This window comes from Podarcis raffonei, chromosome 1, assembly GCF_027172205.1.
Source record: "Podarcis raffonei isolate rPodRaf1 chromosome 1, rPodRaf1.pri, whole genome shotgun sequence".
Taxonomy (NCBI): domain Eukaryota; kingdom Metazoa; phylum Chordata; class Lepidosauria; order Squamata; family Lacertidae; genus Podarcis; species Podarcis raffonei.
The window spans coordinates 39,513,369-39,535,550 of record NC_070602.1 but is presented as its reverse complement, the minus strand read 5'-3'; the positions used below and the strand labels follow the sequence as shown (position 1 = coordinate 39,535,550).

Genomic DNA, 22,182 nt, shown 5'->3' with positions numbered 1-22,182 from the left:
TTTGCCACAAATATTGCCACAGGAGGGACAACATTAAAGAAGGCAGTTGTGATGTCCAATGAAAAAGAGCAGTGTATTTTGATATTCTGCAAGTCAGTAAAAGCCATTAACTTGCAGTGTGGGTGTACAGGCAACTCCCTGTTTGCACGAGGGTTGCATTCCGGGTCATCACGTGCATCAGTGGAGTGCATGTTAAGCCCATCCTGCCCCCACAAGGGCCAAAAACGGCTCGCACGGTCGTGTGCCAATCAAATGTGTACAAAATGGTCGCCACCTTTAGTTCATAAGCATGTTCTTGCAGGTTTGTCTTCTCAGATGGGACCCCATGACCCTACTTCACAAATATTTGAAAGCAATCTTTTGCTTTCTATAAAATAGGTATCTGTACCCAAGTATGTTTTTTTTAAATAGCTAGGTCAAAGTTCATAATTATAGTTTAAGATATATTGGCTTTGGTTCATGACATGATAGGCCAAACTATGGTCTGTTCTTGACTACAGTTCATGGTTAGTGAGGAAAGCACTTAACCATGAGTCCCAGTTCAGACAACACGTCAAGCCAGATTTAGCTCAGGGAAGTGCAGAAGCTAAAAGGACAGGGAAGAGTGAAACAGCTGTGAGCTCCTTTCCAAGAGCCCACATGTTCATGTGATCCTGGTAAGCAATAGTTTGGCTTACCATGTCAGGTGAACCAGGACATGTGAATGGTAAATGTCCAAATTTTGGTGAATGCCAACCATCTCAGGTCAATTCTGTGAATGGTTCCAAGTGTATATATATATATTTCCCCACATTTCAGGCATGAAGAAGTAAATGCTGACAGTCACAATGAGGGGGACTCACAACATTCACTGGGATATGAATTTCCATACATTTATAAAATTAGTCAGAATTGCCAATATTCATTTTGCAAATGACACACCTAGAGAACTGTACTTTAATGGCTAAGATGATGATTAGCCCTTGGATAGTTGATGCAATGGAACCAGAGGTTGCACTTGTTGGTGGAAGACTCCCTTGAATGCAGTTCTACTCAGGATGCTCCCACTGGCAGAAAGGAGAAGATGTTTAAGCTTCCCCTTGTTTCCTCAGAGCCATCTCCCATGCTGTTCCAGAGGATCTCCACAACCTTCCAGAGAAAGGTTTCTGGATACATAAGTACCTTCAAGGGGAGGGAAGAGTCAACAAATATTGCCTCTTTCCTCTCGTTCAATCAGGGGGATTTATCCATTGGAAAGGAGTCCCTCTGTTTGCAGGAGGCAAATTCTGACAAGAGCTTTCTTTTCCATTCAGGTAGTAGGTGCATTGGTGTTTAGGTCTGCAGTATCACCATTTCACCACCAAGAAGAGCATTCACAGTTTGTATGGACTTTTTTTTTTAAAAAAGCGCTGTCACATCACTGGTAGCTGCCATGGAAGCCGGCATGTGGGTGCAATGGAACATAGAAATGAAAGGTCAACCTCCAACAGAACCCAGGAAAATGGTGAATGAAGTTGACTGCACTCACACAGGTGATACCCATCCTCTGCTTTCTTGAGAATCACAGGTAGGAAGAGTGCCGTTGTGTTCAGGTTCTGTTTGCAAGCTTGCCAGGGGCACCTGTTTGGGCACTGTGAGAACAGAGTGCTGGATTAGATGGGCCTTTGGCTGATCCAGCAGGGCTCTTTTAGCAAGTAGTATGTGGACTAAGCTGCAGAACGCTGTACCATGCTAGTCATACATTCTCTGGGATGCGGGTGGCTCTGTGGTCTAAACCACCAAGCCTCTTGTGCTCGCCGATTGTAAAGTTGGCAGTTTGACAGCATACCATCACGAGTAGATCAATAGGTACCGCTGCAGCAGGAAGGTAAATGGTGTTTCTGTGTGTTCTGGCTTCCATCACAGTGTTCCGTTGAGCCAGAAGGGATTTAGTAATGCTGGCTACATGACCCGGAAAAGCTTTCTGTGGACAAACGCTGGCTTCCTTGGCCTGAAAGTGGAGATGAGCGCCGCACCCCATAGTCGAATTTGACTGGACTTAAATGTTCAGGGGTCCTTTACCATACATTCTCTCATGCAGTATTTTGCAACATCAGTTTCAAGTAGCTAAACAAGCAAGGCTATTGTCATTATTATCAGAATGAAAAAGTGGTATATTTATTGGATTATTATTATTATTATTAGTTGTTGTTAACATACCACCCTTTGGCCAAATATCACAATGTGGTTTACAGTATAATAATAAATACACAATTAAGTTGTCAAGCTACCCTAGAGGCTCTTTATCAACTGAAATGTAGGGGAGAAATTGAAAACAAAATAAGAACTACAGGAAGAAGGATGCATATGCTGCAACATTAAGAGAAATTGGCACATATCCCCTTACTGTGAAATCTCTCTCTCTCTCTCTCTCTCTCTCTCTCTCTCTCTCTGTCTGTCTCTCTCTCTCTTTCATATGAAATATAAACCACAGCACTTAAGGGTATGCTCGGATGAGAATATTCAGAATCCGCATGTAGTCAAATGGGTGGCTAGCGAGTTAATTATTCCATTGTTGGAAATAGTTACCATTAAACTCACTAGGGACCAAACATATCTCCACCATGTTATGCATTTTACCCTGAACCTACTGACCTGTTATTCTCAGTCCATGCTCCACATTCATGCTGACCCTGATATTTGCAGCACAGGTCAGAAAATGACCTAAGCAGCTTGCTTTTGGAATTTACATAATGAATGAAAAGAGAAAAGACAACTTAGATTTTTTCTCTCCTAGAGCTCTAAAATTACAGTTGGTCTTGGGGGACAAAGAGACAGAGTATTTTAATGATAAATAAAGAAGACAGACTCCCAAATTAATATTTTATTGAATGAGAATTCTGCTTATTTTTATTTATCACTTACACAGCCACCTAAATAAATGAATTGAAGGATCATTGTTTATTAGCATAGTGCAAACATTAACATATTTTACCTAATAAGTAGCTTGCACCTTCCTTATTTAAAACTTTATTTAAATGAACATTAACAGTGCAATATATATTTACTCAGAAGTAAATTCAGCTATGTCCAGTGAAGCTTACTCTCAGGTAAGAGTACACAGGATTGCAGCCTAAATATAATAAGGTTTCTTGGTGAAGTGATGCTTTGTAATGACCCCTGAGATACAAATTATCGTGTTAAGGAAACAGTCAACAGACCATTGGATAATCTAGACAGAGGTCATTAAACAATGATGTAGCCAGCGTAATAATCCTCAGCTATGGTTTGTTTTCTGTAACCATGTTTTAATGTTAAGGACAAAGACTAGCCAGAAACCAGGATGCAAAACCGTGATTTGAAATAGGTTTCCTTAAACCATTCTTAAAACACTGTGGATTCACTTAATAAGCGCCATCAGTGGAAGCCCTGGGTAAGCAACAAGATCCCTACCACCACCACATTGCATGTGTGGGAATTGGCTCTGGGGGTCAGAACAGCATGTGTGGAAAGATTAGGGGGATCATTCCACAATGCTTGCACAGACAGAATGATTGGCAAAGTGCAGTGTTGAACTCCACTGTATACTGTATATGAACTGAACAAACACCCGCCCTTAAATTTCTCTGCTTCCAAGATGGCGAGCAAGTCTTGGCGGTGTCCCCCTACCCACCCACCCACAAAGTTCAGTAATTAACCCATTATTCAATGTACATTCAGAAACTTATCCAGGGAACCCCAACAGATCTATGGAAGTAATCACTGTATTTAATGTGAACAAAGAACATGCAAACTTCAATACTCAAAACTGTAGTATGGAAGCTGGTTTGTCAGTGGATTGGCATAAGCTAATTTTTCACATGTGGCTCAGAGGTCAACAATAGAAGAACAACTATTAAGGTTGCAACCCACAAGTAAGAAATGAGGCTCTCAAATGACCTAGGGGGCTGGGAGTGACTTTTACCAGCTCCAGATGGTTCACAGACTATGGACCCTTTGGGACAACAATTACTTGGCCATTGTACTCCATGTTCTGATAACTTCCAGACTGGATTATTGCAGTGTGTGGTACATGAGCCTGCGCTTGACGTATTCAGGAACTCCAACTGGTTTAAAATACAGTGCTAGATTACTGGCAGGGGTTCCATTTAGATATCAGTTAACCTCTATTTTAAAGCAGCTACACTGGTTGCCACTTCATTTCCAGAGCCAATTCTAGGTGCTCACATTGGTGTGTAAAGTCCTAAATGGTGGCAAATACCTAACAAACCACCACCTTCCCTACAGACTTCTGTGTGTGTTAAGATTGACAGAGGGGGCCCTACTTGTTGTTCCATCTCCCTGAGAAGTGGTTCCCAGGGTGGTTTAACAATCAATCCTCCTCCACAGAGAATTCCAGGAATTTAAATTTTGTGAGAATAGGGGTCTCCTAACAACTCTCAGCACCCTTAATGAACTACAGGTTATTAAAACTAACAGTAAGAGATTAAAACACATGTTGTCAGCATTCTTACAACAGCTTATGTTAGAGGACTGTTTTAATATTTTAATATTTAATAATTGTGTTTTTAATATTCTATTGGGAGCCACCCAGAGTGGCTGGGGAAACCCAGCCAGATGGGAAGGGTATTAATAATAATAATAATAATAAAATAATAATAATAATATATTTGTAATAATATAGGTTACTTTTTATTTCCACAATATTTATACACACTGCTTCATTGTGATAGAGTCCAGAAGTTGGTCACAAAAAACAACACATTATCAATAAAAACAATTAAAAACAGGTATGTTTCTGTGGGATGAGGGTTCTTAGTTTGCTTTGTTTCTGTTTTTATTGTATATTTTGTGTTTTCACTTTGTAAATTTATCCCCTGTGATCTCTGGATGAAGGGCGGTATCTAAATATAATAAATAAATACAGCACCCAGAATTCTTTGGGAGCAGCCATTACTGTTTAAAGTGGTATCATCATGCTTTAAATGTATGGTGTGGACGTCGTCAGAATAGCTGTTTTATCCCATACTCATTATGGCTCTGTTGGGGGGAACAGCAGAAGTTAGCCCTAGCACATCACTCCTCACCTCAGCTGCACTGCCAGTGCAAGCTGAACTGACAATATTTGCTGCAAGAGATTTGTAGGTTGATATGAGTCACAGGTCTAATGGGGGTGAGGGGATGGGTGGCTGTAATTATGCCTGCTATTAAAACAAACATAAAAATATAACTGCTAGCTTAAGTTAATGGATTTCATGATGTTAGGCTGGCAGTACCAATTTTTATGTTTGTTTCAAGGATGCTCTGTTAGTTTTAGAGTGGCTTTCCCCCCAATTTGTTTGTGATGCTTAGTGACAGGATTTTGATAAAATTTAGAAGAGTTTTGGATTTGATATCCCGCTTTATCACTACCCTAAGGAGTCTCAAAGCGGCTAACATTCTCCTTTCCCTTCCTCCCCCACAACAAACACTCTGTGAGGTGAGTGAGGCTGAGAGACTTCAAAGAAGTGTGACTGGCCCAAGGTCACCCAGTAGCTGCATGTGGAGGAGCGGAGACGCAAACCCGGTTCCCCAGATTACGTGACTACCGCTCTTAACCACTACACCACACTGGCTCTCACCACAAAGAATTTACTGCATTCTTTGTGCATAACTTTCCAATTATGATTGGGAGGACATTTGGTTTTGAAAAACGAGTATACAAAATAATAATAACAAAGAAAAACTGAGAATTTGGATAATAAGGAGTATTAAATTCACAGATCTCGGTGAGAATTATCCCTGCGATTTATACACAAGATGAGATTGGCTACAACAGTTAACAGAGTGACTTGGGTGTTTTTAATAACATCTCTCGTGACATGTTTAAAAACAAACATTCTCACAGTTCTGGGATCAAGTAAAATCAACATTACAAACCACGTTTTATGCGTAACATTTTAAAAACAAAAAAGTTACACTACATGATATTGTTCCCATTTGATTCATACATTATACATCATTTTACACAGTTTATGTAACAAGGACATCATAACACACAAGTCTATATAGTAACAAGACCCAGCTAATTTACTCTGGCTGATCTACTCACTATGTAATTTTTTTTCCTAATCTGGGAGCAACGAAATATAGCAGCTATAAGTAAGACATTAGAACCACTGTAGCTACTTTAATATGAGGCAACAGATTGTAAATGGAAGAGAGTATAGTACACTTTTGCTGGTTTTTGCATTGGTGAATATCTATTACATAATAGATTCATACGTGTACTATGTAGTCAGCTTGGGCCAAGTTCTAAAATGCTTTTGTTTATTAGGATACTGTTAAATCATAAATATCAGACATCTATAATTAATAGGTACAATCTCACTGTGCAGACTTTACACATGTCGGTCTATATAGTAAAATTTTAATTGCACATCTCTACGAGATATCAATACGCCCCAATTATGTGGCTGAGAGGTCTATGTCAATAGAGCTACAGATAACATATAACAAGTGTCAATTACAATTTATTAACTCCAGGTGCACATAATCACGTAACAGTTTTATGAAATGACATATTAAAGGTTTATGCCTCCTTTAAAAGTAGTATTTGACATCATTGTTTCTAAAACAGGCACAGTCCCAAGTTGTAAATCCTTTATATCTGGATGCCATTTTTATTTAATAACAGAATAGCTAAAATTATAAATGTTTCTTATAATGTAGGCACACTTAACGCGGTAAATATATGTGTCACCAGTACTATTCATTAGACTAAGGAAAGCATGGAACTCTGGGTGGAATTCAGATAAGTGGTAAGGAGATCGTTGCATCAACACAAGCATTTCTGTTTACTCAAAGCAACAACCTTCCCTTTCCTCCTCCACCCACAGTTTTGGGGGTTCTTAACAGCAGATCTGGGAAAGGCATGGGGGGCACACAGGAGGAGGGAAGCCTCATTGTGGTGGTAGGGGTCTTTGTGCTAGCTTTCACTAACAGAACCTGATAGTTAAATCTGCCCCTTAGCATGTAAAATGAAGAATACTGCCACAGATCAAGGTTAAAATCCAGCAGCAAATTATATGCACTTAAGCCTCATGGAAGTCAGTGGGACTTCCATATGCGTAGCAATGCACTGAATTGTGGTCTAGAGGTATTCTCATGAAGTTGGCTAAGTGCCACTTATCCTGGAAAGCTTACTGGTAGACCTAAAACGGTAAGTCTTCTAACACAAGGATGCATGTTCTTTAAGAAATCACAGACAATGAAATTATGATCTGTAACATATTTTGGATCACAAATTAGCAAGTACTCCTGTTAATGGTCTTAATTCATACCTTTGATAGTAAGCCTCGGTTGCCTCCGGAGTGTGATGTTTGGCATGTGTTCTTTTGATTAATTTCTTTAAAAGAAAAACAACAGAGCTTTATGATATGTCAAAAAGAAAGCCAGCACCAAACATGAATACCCAAGAAAGCCCTGAAATCCTAGATTAATGCCTGGAAATTATTTTTCATTTATTCATTGAATGAAACATCTTTTGACTGTACTGCAATACAGCATATATGTAAAAGGCAGTAAGGTCACAGTAATTGAATCTAAATAAGTTTGCTGAGGGTTGCAGAGGGCAGAGAAAAACTTGTTCTCTCTTTCAACCTTTATATTAATTTCCCTTCAAATCAATTCCACCCAAGTCCTCTGCACTCTGGTTTTACAATTCAATTGGCATTTTTAACCAGGAAGAACATTGCTTAAAAACAACTTATTTGAAAACTACAAAAAGTAATTCCATTGAGACTTGCCACTTGACTGACACCTGTCATCTCATGATAAATGACTCCATTTTCTGCCTCTCTTGCCTTCTGCCACTCCGGCAATGGTCATTTATCATCATCTCTGTCAGCCATGGAAAGCGGCACTGACAGTGCAAGTCAGCAAACATTTAGCACATGGAACCACGCAACACAGGGAAATTATTATTGTCAGAATAATAATGGTTTAGCATAATTTATTACAGGTCCACCAAATAAGCAAAGGCTAGATGTTATTAGACAGATGGATGGGTAGGCTTGGCAGCCATCCACTGAGACTCAGGCGGTGCTTGAAGTGGAAAGGGGAACATCCTCCAAACCAATCAGAAAGCTGGCAGTTCAATTACAAAGAAATAAAGGGACATTCATCATTCAATTAGGCACCTGTCAACCCTCACAAAGGAGAAAACTTCTAACCTGGTACTCCTGGGAGAAGATGCTCAGCAGAGTGGACTGCGATTGACTGGAACAAATAAAAGAAGGACAAAGTTAATTACTGGAGTGCACTGCAAAGAAACAAAAGAGAAAGGAGCTTCAAAGGTAGGCCTGCTGCCCTGTAATCTAACAGAACATGAAAACAAGTGTGGAAAAGTTGTTCCAGATGAACACCTCAGACAAAGGCTTCCTACTGCTAGGTCAAGGAGAGAGTGAGAAAAAGAGTTTATGAGGAAGGGGCAAGGGGGGCAAAATGTAGCATGAGTTTCAAAGCAAATGGGCATCTTGCTTTGGTGATTCCTATCCACCTTTAGAACCCACAAAGTGGGGTATCCGTAGCATGTACTGAAGACAGGAAGGAAAACAAAGCAAATTCCCATTAGCAAGAGAGGGAGCTAAAATTCCATTAACGGTTGGAAACGTACTGATTGTTCATTGGCAACATATTGAAATTCATTTTGTTAGCAGAAAGGAAACCTCTTCAGTAGCTGTCTCATATTCAGGGAAGAAACTTAGCTCTCTGTCAGAAGAAGCATATGGGACCACTGTAACATTCCTACTAAAACTGATGTGCTTTGAAAATAGAAACTTTCACAGCAGGAAGCTGAGATTCCCTGGAGTCGGTCATTTCCAAAGGCTGCCATAAGCTTCATTCATTTAAAGCTCCACTCAATGTCAAACACCTGGCAATGAAGCAACCTGGAAAACATTCTCCCCAAGAGAGAATTTTTCTCTCTGAATAGCTAACATTTAAAAACGGGACAAGATTTTCCCCCTTCTCTCAAAAAAGGCAATCAATACCACACGGCTACTGTTTTCAATTGTCCTTTATGGATATATCTACCTCATCACATCTTGAACACAATTAATTACTTCTGATATATTTTACATCCAGATGCAACTTAAACAAATTACAGTTTCAATAAATTGAACCTGTAGTACAGAATGCACAATGAATAATTAACATTTTTTTCCTTTTACAAATGCGGTTTCTGAGTCTTATTACAATCAGCTCTAATATTCAGAAACTGCACACAGACGGCAGTCTTACATTATAGTACAAAAAATGTTGAATTTAATTTGGCTTTCATGTTCCAATGTGCTGAATGGAGAGATAATATTATCCCAAATGCATTTTGAACAGTAATATAACATTCTTGAATATTATCCTTATTCTATTAGTAATTAAAAACAGAACGTATTTGGAGATTTTAACAAAAGTCGAGCTGGAAATAAACCTAGATACACAAATGGATTTAGCCCTGCTCAACCTGTCCATTTAGAGTAGCAGGTGGATTCACTCTGTAGCAAATGGGAGAATCTTTCCTTCTCTGCCAGGTGGTTCCATTCTGCAACACCAGATTGCTCTACTGAATTTGTAGCATCAAAACCATGCCACACAGCCCTAAACAAGCTCTTTGGTGACTCCTCGGCAATCGCCCATCATACTGCTCTTCGTAAGGCCTCAACTCACAGTTCTATTCCTGCTTTTCTTTGGAGTAGATTGTACATGGTTTTGCATCTCAAATTTGTAGACTGCATCTTTATTCAGTCCAACAAAGACTCCATTTTCTCAGAGCCTTGCGAAAGAACAATGTTAAACAACAAGTGATGACCTCCTTCTACTGGTACACAATAGAAAGTGTCCTCTCATATTGTATCACAGTGTGGTATGTTGGCTTGACAGCCATGGACAGAAAGTCTTTACAGAGGGTGGTGAACACAGCACATGATATCATGGGCTGTCCCCTGAACCCGCTAGATGACATCGCAAGGGATCGTTGCCTTAGGAGAGCGAGAAAAATTCTCAGGGATGATTCACACCCCGGCCAGCACCTCTTTAATCTTCTACCCTGGGGCAGGAGATATAGAAGTATAATCAGTTGTACCAACAGGCTAAAAAACAGTTTCTATCAATGGGCTGTTAGGCTGCTGAACAGAAAATAATATAGTGCAATTGACTTTCGGGGTTGGTGTATTGTGCGACAAGCACACAGAGTGCAATGAGATTGAGTGTTTGGGGCGGGAGGGAAGGCTCAGTTAATTTCATTGTAAACAGGTTGTACATTGACAATAAAGGTATTATTATTATAATTACTAACTGTGTTCAAGTATTATTGCTCAAAGGAACAAAAACAATTCCCCTTTCTTCTTATGGAATAAGAGAAATATTCCATATTTTAAGTATTTCTGTAAATGTACAGGATAGCATTCACTGATTGATTTGGCTGCCTTTCAATACTGTGTACAGTTCTGGTTGCCCCACCTCAAAAAGGATATTGTGGAGTTGGAGAAGATTCAGAAAATTGTAACCAACATCACCAAGGGGTTGGAGAAACTACCATATGAGGAAAAGGTTACAGCACCTAGGGCTTTTCAGTTTAGAGAAAAGGTAAAGAGGTGGCATGATAAAAGTGTCTAAATTATGTATGGTGTGGGGACAGCGGGCTGTGGTCCTTCCCAATAGGGTCCATTCCATCATCAAGAAAACCTGCAACTGACCAGCTATGCTCCATAGGCTGCGAAGTCTGTCTGTGAGTTCCTCAGCACTCCAGTTACTTTTAACCTGCTGTGTCCATTCTTATAATTTGTTCACTGGGGTTTGGCATGTGTGTTTGCCAAACTCAAGGATTATTGTAATCTACGCCATTCCTAAGCCTCTTGGGTTCATGTTATCGGAGATTCGGGGTAATAAAGAACTGCAAGGGCTCTGATCTCTGGAGAGGCAGGGAGATGTGGGCTGGTCTACCCTTCGTTAATCTTAGAGGGATCTGGCAGGAAACACTGGGAGTGTTGTCTCAGAAAACCCCCTTTTTAGTATTTCCTTGAGCTGAGTGGGGAAGTGGTAGCAGCAGTTATCAGGTAGTTAAAACACAACTGGCCTATGCTACAATGCAGTTGTGCAATGTAGGGTGTACACAGACTCTCTTAGCCTCCCCCTTCCATCAAAGTTTTGATGTTTGGTCATGATTTTTCACATCTTTCTGCCATTAAATCATTTAATAAAAATAGTTAACAGTGTTAACATTTTAAACATCAATAACTAATTATGATGTATACAGGAAAATAGAAAATTCTTTCTTTGGGCATAAGCATAAATATATTTACAGTTATTCACAGAGTCTGCTTAATTCTTTAACTGTCATTTAGGTTGCAATCGCATGCCCACTGAAGTACTGGCTTCTGAGTAGACCTGTATAGGATTGCTCTGTTAACTAGCTTGTCAGCCAGACTGAACTAATGCTAGCTGGCGACATTTGTTTCTTCCTTTGCAGGAAGAAAAGAATTGGTAAAAAAAAAAAATGCAGCACAGAATTAAGAGAAGCATTTATTCATATAAACATTATGAAACCATTACATTTTTTCAAAATTGCTCAATGATATGAAAAAACCCATAAAATGCCTGCTAGTAGTTTGCTCTGGCTTCACCCTGAATGAGCTTGTCCCTTTAAAGAAACTGTTAGCAGATTTTTCCAGAGGTTCCGGCAGAGTGAAACCTTCAGAGCCTTTGTACAGCCCAAGTGAAGCAACTGCAAACTGGTTCCTTCTAGAGGCTGGGGGGAAACAGCTGGTGCAGGCAAGCTGTATAAACTCATAGGCAATTTAGTCAGCAGCGGTAGTGAAATAAGAATCCTCCACAGAAGGAAAGAACTTGACGGCCCTACCAAAAGAAAAGCATGCAGTAACAAACTGTAAAGTGTTTGGTGCTAATTATAGAGTAGAATCAATTAGATACGTTGAAGCTGATTTTATAGTGCTGTTTCAGCTCATGAAAGCAGACCCAAACTGCTCTCCCTGCATTTACTATTTAAACTTCTATAATCTCTATGCACCTCTTTATTAGAAGATATGTTTGTTCAGCCTAGTACTAGACTAACAGGGCTTCTCTGGCAGCCCTTTAGATGCTGTGCTGACACTCTTTGCCCCTTGCAATTTCCTTTTCACCCTACTCCATCGTGCAAGAGGCCCTAACCCAATCCTGTTGAGCTCTGCATGGGTTCAGAAAGAGAATTTATATAGTAACACCACTGGCTAATGATGAACCCAAACTGAAAGAAAGGCTTAATGCCCAACACCGTCTTATGATCAGCTGTTTTAGAAGAGAAGAACACAGCATTAGTTGGACAGTGTAGGTTTAAGAAAGTTTAGCTTTAAAGGCCCTAAGTTGTCGTTTAGAAAGAAAGTTACATGAGGATGGGGGAAAATAAGCATATTTATTTAGAAGCATTCAGTAGGTTTAAGATCACAACAGACCAGAGCAGATACAGGGGTACCTCGGGTTACAGTCGCTTCAGGTTATGGACTCTGCTAACCCAGAAATAGTACCTCGGGTTAAGAACTTTGCTTCAGGATGAGAACAGAAATCGCGGGGCGGCGATGCACTGGCAGCGGGAGGCCCCATTAGCTAAAGTGGTGCTTCAGGTTAAGAACAGTTTCAGGTTAAGAACGGACCTCCAGAACGAATTAAGTTCTTAACTCAAGGTACCACTGTAAATATAAAATTAAAATATTTCAATATTTATCTGCCCTGGTCTTTTGTGATCTTAAACCTTCTGAATAAATATGCTTATTTTTTCCATTGTGTGTGTGTACATATATATGTATGTATGTATGTATGTATGTATGTATATGTATATATGTGTTAAATAATCTGGATGTAAGTGTGGGAGAACTAGTCTCATGAGCCAACATGCTTAGGTCTAATTAATGCATAAAGGGGTTAACACCACAGATTAAGGTGTCCTGCCAGGCTTAGTGAGGTCACTTTCCCCTCATCTTTGGAGGAAATAGGTAATAAGGCCAATTGTCCAGTCTACCTTAGAAGCTGAGTGTGTGAAGAGGCTAAATTGGATGCTCCAGCTTAGACATATGGCTTTCACAAGCCACTTCTGAGTTGCTATACCAAATGTTAAGAACTTCCACTTCTGTGAGCTAAATTTTACTGCCTGTGCAACTTTTTCTGAAGCACGAGAATCTGACAATTGTAAAGTTTGTAAGTAAAGCATTTTAAATTTTCCAAATGTGTGGGGTTTTTTCTATGTAAGAGAGAAACTTCGAAAGGAGCTAGGAAGGGCTTATTTTAAAGGTTCCTACCTAGAAGGCCTTTTCCATCTGGCCTGGGAGAGCAGGCCTTGGACTCATTCCAGCTACAAAAAGCTGGAAGAAACTCTTGGGTTGGGGCACTATCTAGGGGCTCCTGTTGAAGGTTCTTTTATTGGTTTTATTGCCCCAACTGTTTAACATGTCTTACATTTGTTTTTAAAATGGCTCTTAATCTGTGGGTTTTTAAATTTTGGTTTTCTTTTCTTTTTGTTTAAAGTAAAAGGGCATAGGATGTGCCTGGGGAGGAGTGGGGGAAAGCATGGGGGGTGGGAATCACAGTGGCTCAGGGTAGGAGAAGGTAAGGTGTGGGAGGTGGGGCAGGCCGGGTAAGGGGTAAATGACACAGGCAGTTGGTTATTTTGCTACATGCCAGACCCTCTTCTAACATGGGGAATTGGGTTTGTGCCAGCCCTTGATCTGCAGCTGCTGGTGCTGAATGCCAGGTTGGCATGGAATAAGACCTCGCTCATCTACGATTTGATTATGGATGTGGAGGCCGATCTGGTCTGTATCACGGAGACATGGCCATTGGCATAATCGCCACTGAGTGCCCTCTCCTGCTTCATGAAAGTGAAAGTCCTTATGCAGGGCTTCTCATGATTGGGCACATTAGGCAAATCCTGCCCAATTACCTATTTGGGAAATGGTAATTCCGTATTACAGCAACCCCAAAGCCCAAGTCCTGCAAACAGTCCAAATCAAAGGGATCTCATAACATCAAAACTACTGAGAGATTGTGAGCAACTATCAGGGCCACACTCCCTCTGTAGAAGATAATCTATTATGACAATTAAAGAATGACCAACTATACTATGAATGAAGGTTGAGATACTTCTAAAAAACCCTCAAGGAGTGCCTGGATATAAATAGTCAGGATATTTTCCTTTGCATAGTCAACATGGAAGCCAAGCTGTATATGAAGTTTCTTGATTGTACAATACTACTACAAACACTGTAAGATAAAATACCTGTAATGATGTATTTAGAATACTTTCTTGTGTAAGTTAAAAGAATGAAATCCAAGGCAAGAAAACAAAAGTTGTAATGCATCCTCACTCTCTAGTTGGTGTTCAATAAAAACTAGAAAAATGTATGTGACAACCTGATGCTTATCTCTTGTAGTACAAGGACAGCTTTATGATGAAACTCAGGCGGGGGGACTACTTGAGAAGAGTCATCATTCCTATGACCTTGACACTCAAGTTGGTCTAACAACTTATATACAATTTAGTGACGTGTGAGAACAGATGATGGTGCAATGCATAGAAATGGCAACATTTAAAATTCATAGTAGCACAAGGCCATTACTTTTCCCACTGGGCCACTTGAACTTTAATACTGTCTGACCTTGTTGGCCAATACTTTCTAACAGTAGACAGAGGGAAATTGCCAGCAGAAGATAAGGCTCAAATGATTTTTCATTTAAAAACATTAACAAGATACTGTAAAATTGAGGGATCTGTTCTTCCTGAAGAAACTTCATTCTCCCATTGCCCATGTCTTTTCTTATGATTGAGTGCATTTTAAATCTGAAGCTTTTAAAAATTACATTTAAATATGAAGAATAAATACAATGCTATGGATCCACAAGGCTGTGCTAATGACTTGAGGCAGTTATTTGTCTGAAAATATATGAAAGCATTTGCACTTCTTTTTTTTTTAATGTTCTCAACCACTTTGGAAGATTTAATGGCATTCCGAATGAGAATTATATTCATTCATGTGATAGTGAATATCTGGACACTATACTAAATATGTAGTTTTTAGAGAAAAGAAAGAACTAGACTTATTTGTCCCTTCATTACACACTTCCTAGGAAGGTCTTTAGAGGGGTGTATGGCATTTCTGCTCATGGATACGTAACCCTGTAAAACTGAATCAGGTGCAAAGTTTGTATTCCAAGCTATAAAGATTCATAAGCAACTTTCACTCATTTTGTTTTAATTTTGGCATAGTCTTGTGTAAATTTGTCACAATGGTGAATGTATCATTATTGGGCTCTCTTGTTTGTTTAGATTCTTTCCTCCTCATCATATGGAATCAAATATTTGTTTGGGGGATTTGAAAGTCTGTGTACTATTAATATATGTGAGCTTGAGAATAAAAACAATGTTGACTTCACAAAGCTTTAAGTAGGAGCGAACATGTAAGAAAGGTGTTTTCATGTGCAATTAATATGCAACAACTGAAACCTGAACCAAACATCCAGCCACTATAGCAGTGTAACTGTTAACTAAAATATAAGGGTTCTACCTGCAGTGATTAAAAAAAAAAGTCCCCTCGTTCTGCTGAGAGGCATGAACTTTGAGTTAAGGGGGGGGGTTGCTTAGAAACAGGAAGAGTAATTTGGCACATCAACATTATTAAGCATTATTTGATTTCTTACCTGCCCTTTACCAATGTGGCTGTTCCAGATACAACTTTACTCATACTGCATCACTGGGAGGAGAGTGCTTCTAAAAATGGGCAGGGCTTATTCAATAGTTGGAGGTTTATCTGCTTCTCAGTGGATGATACATGGCACCACTACATAATGTAACCAGTAAATAACATCTGCCACGCGTAGCCATATCAACAATACATTCAGTCATATCATAATTTCAAACAGCTAGTCAACTAAATCATGCGATAAAAAGCTGCTCTTAGCTATCAATAATAATAGGATTGGCATCATTGTTACAAAAGGCTTCAGAGGCTGTTTGTTGTGTATCAGTTATGGCAGTGGTTTTCAACCAGTGTGCCATGGCACCCTAGGGTGCCTTGAATGATGGTCAGGGGTGCCGTGGGCAACACTGGCCTCTGTCCTTTTCCTTCTCTTCCACCTCTGATGCCCTCTTGCGTCTCTGCCTCCCAAAGCCTTGCATGACTTGTTTCTTGCAGCAGCCCTGTCTACAAGCTCCCCAGGCGAATGGTGGCTCTGGGGCTGGCTGGGGGGTGCTGGTTGCCAGAAGTTGAGGCAGCCTCTGAATAAGCAATCAAGAATGTGAAGGAGCCCAGCCTGCCAGCCCTTGCTGTTGGGAATGAACAGACAAGTCCATTGAAGACCGGGCAAGCAGGCACTACGCTGGTCTTTCTTGTGCTTGCTGTGTGCAAGGCCTGCCTGGGAGCTGAGCACCCAGTACTGAAGGAGAGCCTTTCCATCATGCAGGCCTTGCAGCACCCACTGATTCCTCCCAAAGTAAAGTGCTGGCCAGTCTGTTTGGCCACTAAGGCTGGGAGCATCCTTTTCTCCCAGGCCCCTGTGGGCAGTGTGAGGAGGTACCTCTCTTTGGGGCAGGGAGGGTGTTTGAAAAAGGTTGAAAGGCTGCCAGATCTGAAAGCAAGGGGTGACATAACTGGGATCCTGAGCCCCACAGGGGTGCCGCAAAAAGAATGTAGTTGGTCAAGGGACCTGTGGACTCAAAAAGGTTGAAAACCACTGAGTTATGGCATTTCTCTGGCTCTCTGCTTTCCTAAATGTAACAAGGCCATGTGGTATTTCCCCCCATATATATTTGTTTAACATAATAGGAAAGTACACCCTTGTAAAAGTATATGTGAAATTCTTACACCAGTATCAGGTGCTTTAATTTGATTCATTTTCCTGTAACACCCCAACTTTTTAAAAAGCTGGGGGGAGGGAATCTCCCACACATGGTGATACCACTTGGTTATAGGTAATATAATCAAATTTAGAAAGTGGTAAATTAAGTGTGTTATTTACAAGCAATTAATTACAAAAAAACAGGCAGGTAGCTTTCATTATGTTGATTACTGTTAATGACATTGGCCTCATGCAGCTACTGTCTTTAGCATTTACATAAACCACGTGTTAAGTGCATGTGGTACTTGACAGCTGTATTCAGGTCATAAATCACACAAAGACCCAAAGTTTTTAATGGTATAATTATACACAGTTTATTCTATAACACTTAGCAGTTTACTAGTTACCTGTGGAAAATGACAGGTTTTGCTGCACAGCCTCAACAAAACTCAAAACAAGTATTTCATTTGCTGTACACAGTCTGGTATTTAACAACTTGCCTGGCAGTCATACATAAATGGCCCGGAATTACATGCAGGTGAGTGAGTGAACTGGTGACTAAGGAGTAGACTGCCTCATGTCCCTTCTGCCAGCCTACTTGGTTTCCATACTAGCAGCACAGGAAGGAAAGACTCTTATTTCACAGTCAGTATGGAAATATATGGGAGCACAGATCACCCTCTCTTTCTTATTCCAGACTATTGGGTAGAATTGATTAAGGTATTTCTAGCCCACCCTTCACCAAAAATCATCACAGGCTTGTTTACAACAAAATAAGACACACAATACACAAGAACAATAACTGCAGCTTAACTTAGAAATGGCTTCACCTACCAGTTTCTAAAAACTTGACAAAAAACTGAATTCTTGCCTGGTGTGTAAGTGAATATAAAGTGGTGCCAAAACACACTTTGGTGAGGTCACAATTTACTAGCCTTGTGTCATTACCCCTGCATTCAGCAGTGATCTGGATAAAGTCAGAGATAGGTCTGGGTCATGGCACAGACCCATAGCTGTCAACGTTTCCCCTTTTTAAGGGAAATTTCCTTATTCCGAATAGGATTCCTTGCAAGAAAAGGGAAAAGTTGACAGCTAAGCACAGAGCTGATTGTGGAAGGCAGGGAGACCACTGCACCTGAGGCAGTTGGAGAAGAACTCACAGAGGAACCTCCCAGACCACCAGGGCCTACAGGGCCAGAGACTGGATCGTCACACACACCCTCCCCTGACCAGATGCCTTCCACCACATATTACCAGTCCAGCAGCACTAGGAGTGCAACAGCAGGGAGCCTATGGCCTGCATTCAGGTTGGAGAGAGGCATAAAAGGCCTTGGGTCTGTTCCCAACATTTGTTGGAGCAAGTTGCTCACTTGGAGCTGTCCGTGGTCTAGCAACCTTCGACCAGCCCTGCCACCATCCTTGCTGCTTTCTCCAGGAGTTTCTTATTAACAGTAGTAGCTCTTGCCAGCCAATTTAGAAAGCTTTGCGAGCCTGTCAGGTGATAATCCAGCAGGAATGGGAAAAACTAGCTTTGCAAAAATTGCCTAGCCTAGACAAATGTTAAAGGTATAAAAGCCATACCCGCTCTAAAAATTCAGGAAGCCTTGTATTTCTTGTACAGCACACCCAGTCCTTGGTATAACTATAGTTGGGGAAAAACTTTTGCTCAAGTTTAATTGGATATGAGATGTTGACAGAATGCAGGGAACTAGTCTGACATATCTATGATCAATAAATGAATGGACATGAGCCTAAATCTTTTCAACATAGCAGTTTTTGTTGAGACGTGGCTATCTATGAAAATCCCAGTATGACTGGATATCATGGCTAAGATCACCACGGATAAGATCACTGCTACAGTACATAGTCGAGCTGGGAATGCACATGCTATTGATTATTTTATTAAATTTATTCCTTATTAAAATAATGAATTCAAACAGGGGAAAAAGATAGAGCACCAACGTTAAAATGTAATTTGAAATGGACCCATTGGCAGTTTTAATTTTATTTTTAAGTTTCCCCCATCTCACATTTATATGAATATACCTCTTGGTTTTCTCTTCCATAAGTTGATTTAAATTTGTAATTTCTTAATGTGCGTCACTTGTAGGTTGGTCTATGCATGAAAATTGTAACTTCAGAAAAAGAATTTATGTTTTAAATGAAACTGATGGCTATGTCATGTTAATGTTAGATCATAACTAGCTAAAGAAAGTGGGAGTAGGGACAACAATAAACCATCAATGGAAAATAAAGATAGTACTGTCCACGAACTTCTTTTTTTTAATTTAAAGCCATGGTCTGCAAGATTTTTCTCAGACTTTTAAAATGAGCAGTCAAACATTTTGCACAAGCAGAACATCCTAGTAGAGGAACAGGGGCAACATATACTTCGTTGATAATAAATTTATCACCAAGAAACACTCCATTTCTCTCACTCTCAAGTTGAGAGTTTGTCAACATTGTGACATGGTGACTTTTTATTAGGAGTAAATGCCACTGTTGGGTATGTGAGTCTGCATAACTATCAACATTTTGGGGTGCAATAAGGCATTTTAAATTTTGTTAACACACCTTATTCCACTAAATAACTATGAATAAATGTATAATCTGTTACCTGGAGAGAGGGAGGAAAAAAAGCAGGAGGTCTCTCTAGCCACCTAATCACCATATCAATGACACATGCCACAACAGAGAGGCACTAGTTTATTTGATTGATCATGGTAGATAAACTCCAAATAACAGAGAAATTAACAAATGCTTGACATTTGCTCAACATCCATTATTCTGACACTGCTTTCAGAATTTCAAAGCCTGGGAGTATGCTTAATCAACATTCATATTCCCAAGTGAGCTACAGGCACCATATTGCGCCCCGCCTTAGTACTGATGAAAACTGCATATTGGCCATTTCCAAAGTGTTCTGGGACTCCACACGGGGCCCCTTCTCTCTTGTTCCTGTTCTGCAGTTTTTCTTTTAAACACTTCCAAGACAAAAGCATCTGCCAGTTTTTCTCTCTGGGGATGTATGCAAAATGAATTTAACAGTTTTAAGGCCAGAGAAACCCTCACATCTAAATTCATTCATAGGACAGAAAAGGGCCTAAGAGGCCTCTCCAGGGACAAAACCCTGCTGAAATTTTCCCCGACAACAGTGGGAGCTTTATAAAATCTAAGTCCAGACAATTTCCAATTCAAATGCCCAGCATAGCATGACCTTTGTCAGATCTAAGAGCCCTGGATGCACCCACTTTTTCTTCTTCTAACTAGCACAGACATTAGACAGGGCACTACAGCTAAGCAAGAGGCTCAATATTTGCATGCTCTTCCATTGTGAAAATTTAACAGTGACAGCACTGTGTCGAATTCTTTTCCCTTTAGAACTTTAACTCCATAGGAGGGGCATAGCTGACAGATGACTCTCCAACATATGTGTTATGTACACTGCACAGCTGAGGAACCTTGAATCAATGTCATAGCATCTCAGAGATGACCTACACCTTTCTGCCCATTGTGTGTGTGTGTGTTTGGGGGGGCACAATAGAAATCACCCTACCTAAAAAAAAGACAACAAAGTATTAACAATTTATAGTCATTAGCCTGCATACACAGCAGTTCCATATAAATTGTATAAATGTTCTACACAAAGTAATTTATCAGATATGACACATTGCACATCATATTGTATTATTTAATATGCTTACTAAAATTTCATGGATCAAACGCTACTCTTGAAAGAACACAAAAGGCACTGAAAAATATTTCTTCATCATCCATGATTTATTTTGATTACCTTTTACAGCTACATGATAAAGTGGAACTTGAAAAATTACAAGGTTACGGTTTACACAGCTTTGCTTCATATACTAAACATAACAAACGACTCCATGTCTGGTAGTATTTTACCTGCACTTAGTATTCAGAAATACACAGGAAAACCTCTTAGTTTGGCACTAAATATTTAAATAGTGTGTAACAACAAATATCCTGACTCTTTAAAGACGAGTGAGAGTTTCAGTCTGATTCTATGCATTTATAAACAAGTCCCAGTCAATTCAATAGGATTTACTTCCTAATAAATTGCATATCATAGAATTGTATGGTTGGAAGGGACCTCAAGAGTCATCTAGTCCATGCTATGATGGCTACAGATTAAAGCTACAGACAAGATCTCTAGTTCACCAATTTTCTTGCAATGTTACATCCAATTAGGCTTAAAAGATTACTTAATAGTCTTTCTATCTAGCTTAAAAATGGTGTAGACAATGTACAAACAGCATATCACTTCAGTACTTGCCTGCTCCCTGCTGTTGTTTCTCATTTACCCATTATTAAACAAAATGGCTTAGGTCCAGAGAAGTGCCAGTGGAAGGAGGCTGCCAAAAGTTAAACTGCCTGTCCTCTCCTCTCTCCACCACCCCCTGCCCCCTGCAAAGTCTCCTGAGGGTTGAGGACCACTTTTGAATGGTGTGGATTGGACTGTGGAGCCTGGCACTGAGGGGGAAAATGTATGGTCCTCATTCAGTAATGTTATATGCTACTGTGCAGTACATCTTTTATGTTCCAGGAAAGGTCCTAGAACAGATAATTAAACTTGATTTCAGTAAGGTTCTTGACAAAGTCCTCCATAATATTATTTCAGAGAAGCTGGGAAAATGTGAACTGGATGAGATTTGTAGCTTGGTTTACTGACCAAACCCAAAAAGTGCTCGCTTGTGGTTCCTCATCATCCTGGAAAAAAAGTGGCAAGTAGGATGCCACAGGATCCTGTCCAGTGTACTGTGCTGTCTGGATGTCCTTCCTCTGTCTAGGTGCACAAAGTTGAGCACTCCAGCCACAGTTCACCACTGAGAAAGCTGAAAGGCGGTATGTACTATACAGAGACCCTATCTTTTTCAACAGCTCCTTTGTATTAGGACTGTTCTCACGCACTGGACATACTGAAACACCATACAGGTGTAGCACCACAAAAAATTGCCCATGTGACCAATGAAAGAACACCTTTTGATAATGCTATTCAAGTTTTTGAAATTAAGAGCACCAAGGAAGTTTTGTATAGTGGTGTTTTTTAAAAAAATATTAAATTTATATACTGTTTTTCATTCGAAGATCTCAGGGTGGTCTGCATAGGAAGAGTTAACAGCTTAACTGTAAAGTACCATTTAGTCCAGATATATATTGAATCTCAATACTGCATTAAGACAGCTAATGAGCCAAATATCCTCTAGATATCTAGCTCATATAGCGCCCTCTAGATGCTGTTGGTTTCCAACTACCATCAGCTCCAAGCCAGCAAGGCAAATGGTCAGGGATAATGGGAATTGAGATTTTTAATATATTAAGCTGCACAGAAATGAAATTATTATT

At 40.0% G+C, this 22,182-nt stretch overlaps 1 protein-coding gene across 11 annotated transcripts in view; it reads right to left on the bottom strand.

Annotated features, from left to right (window-relative positions):
• The window catches only part of CDIN1 (CDAN1 interacting nuclease 1), a 115,311-nt gene that overhangs the window by 77,023 nt on the left and 16,106 nt on the right, over window positions 1-22,182 (bottom strand). For 8 of the 11 annotated variants that reach the window (XR_008329485.1, XR_008329486.1, XM_053381568.1 and 5 more), the window contains exons 2-3: window positions 8,172-8,217; window positions 7,281-7,345 (exon numbers count right to left, since the gene is read on the bottom strand). The exons of 1 other annotated variant lie outside the window; for it this stretch is intronic. Coding sequence is in view for 6 of the 10 variants with exons in the window: in XM_053381568.1 (XP_053237543.1) it covers window positions 7,281-7,345; window positions 8,172-8,217 (111 nt within the window). In the remaining 4 variants the exon portion in view is untranslated. Of the gene's footprint in view, window positions 1-2,613; window positions 2,695-7,280; window positions 7,346-8,171; window positions 8,218-22,182 lie in introns of all 11 variants that reach the window. 2 more of the 11 variants (XM_053381594.1, XM_053381618.1) reach the window with 1 other exon arrangement.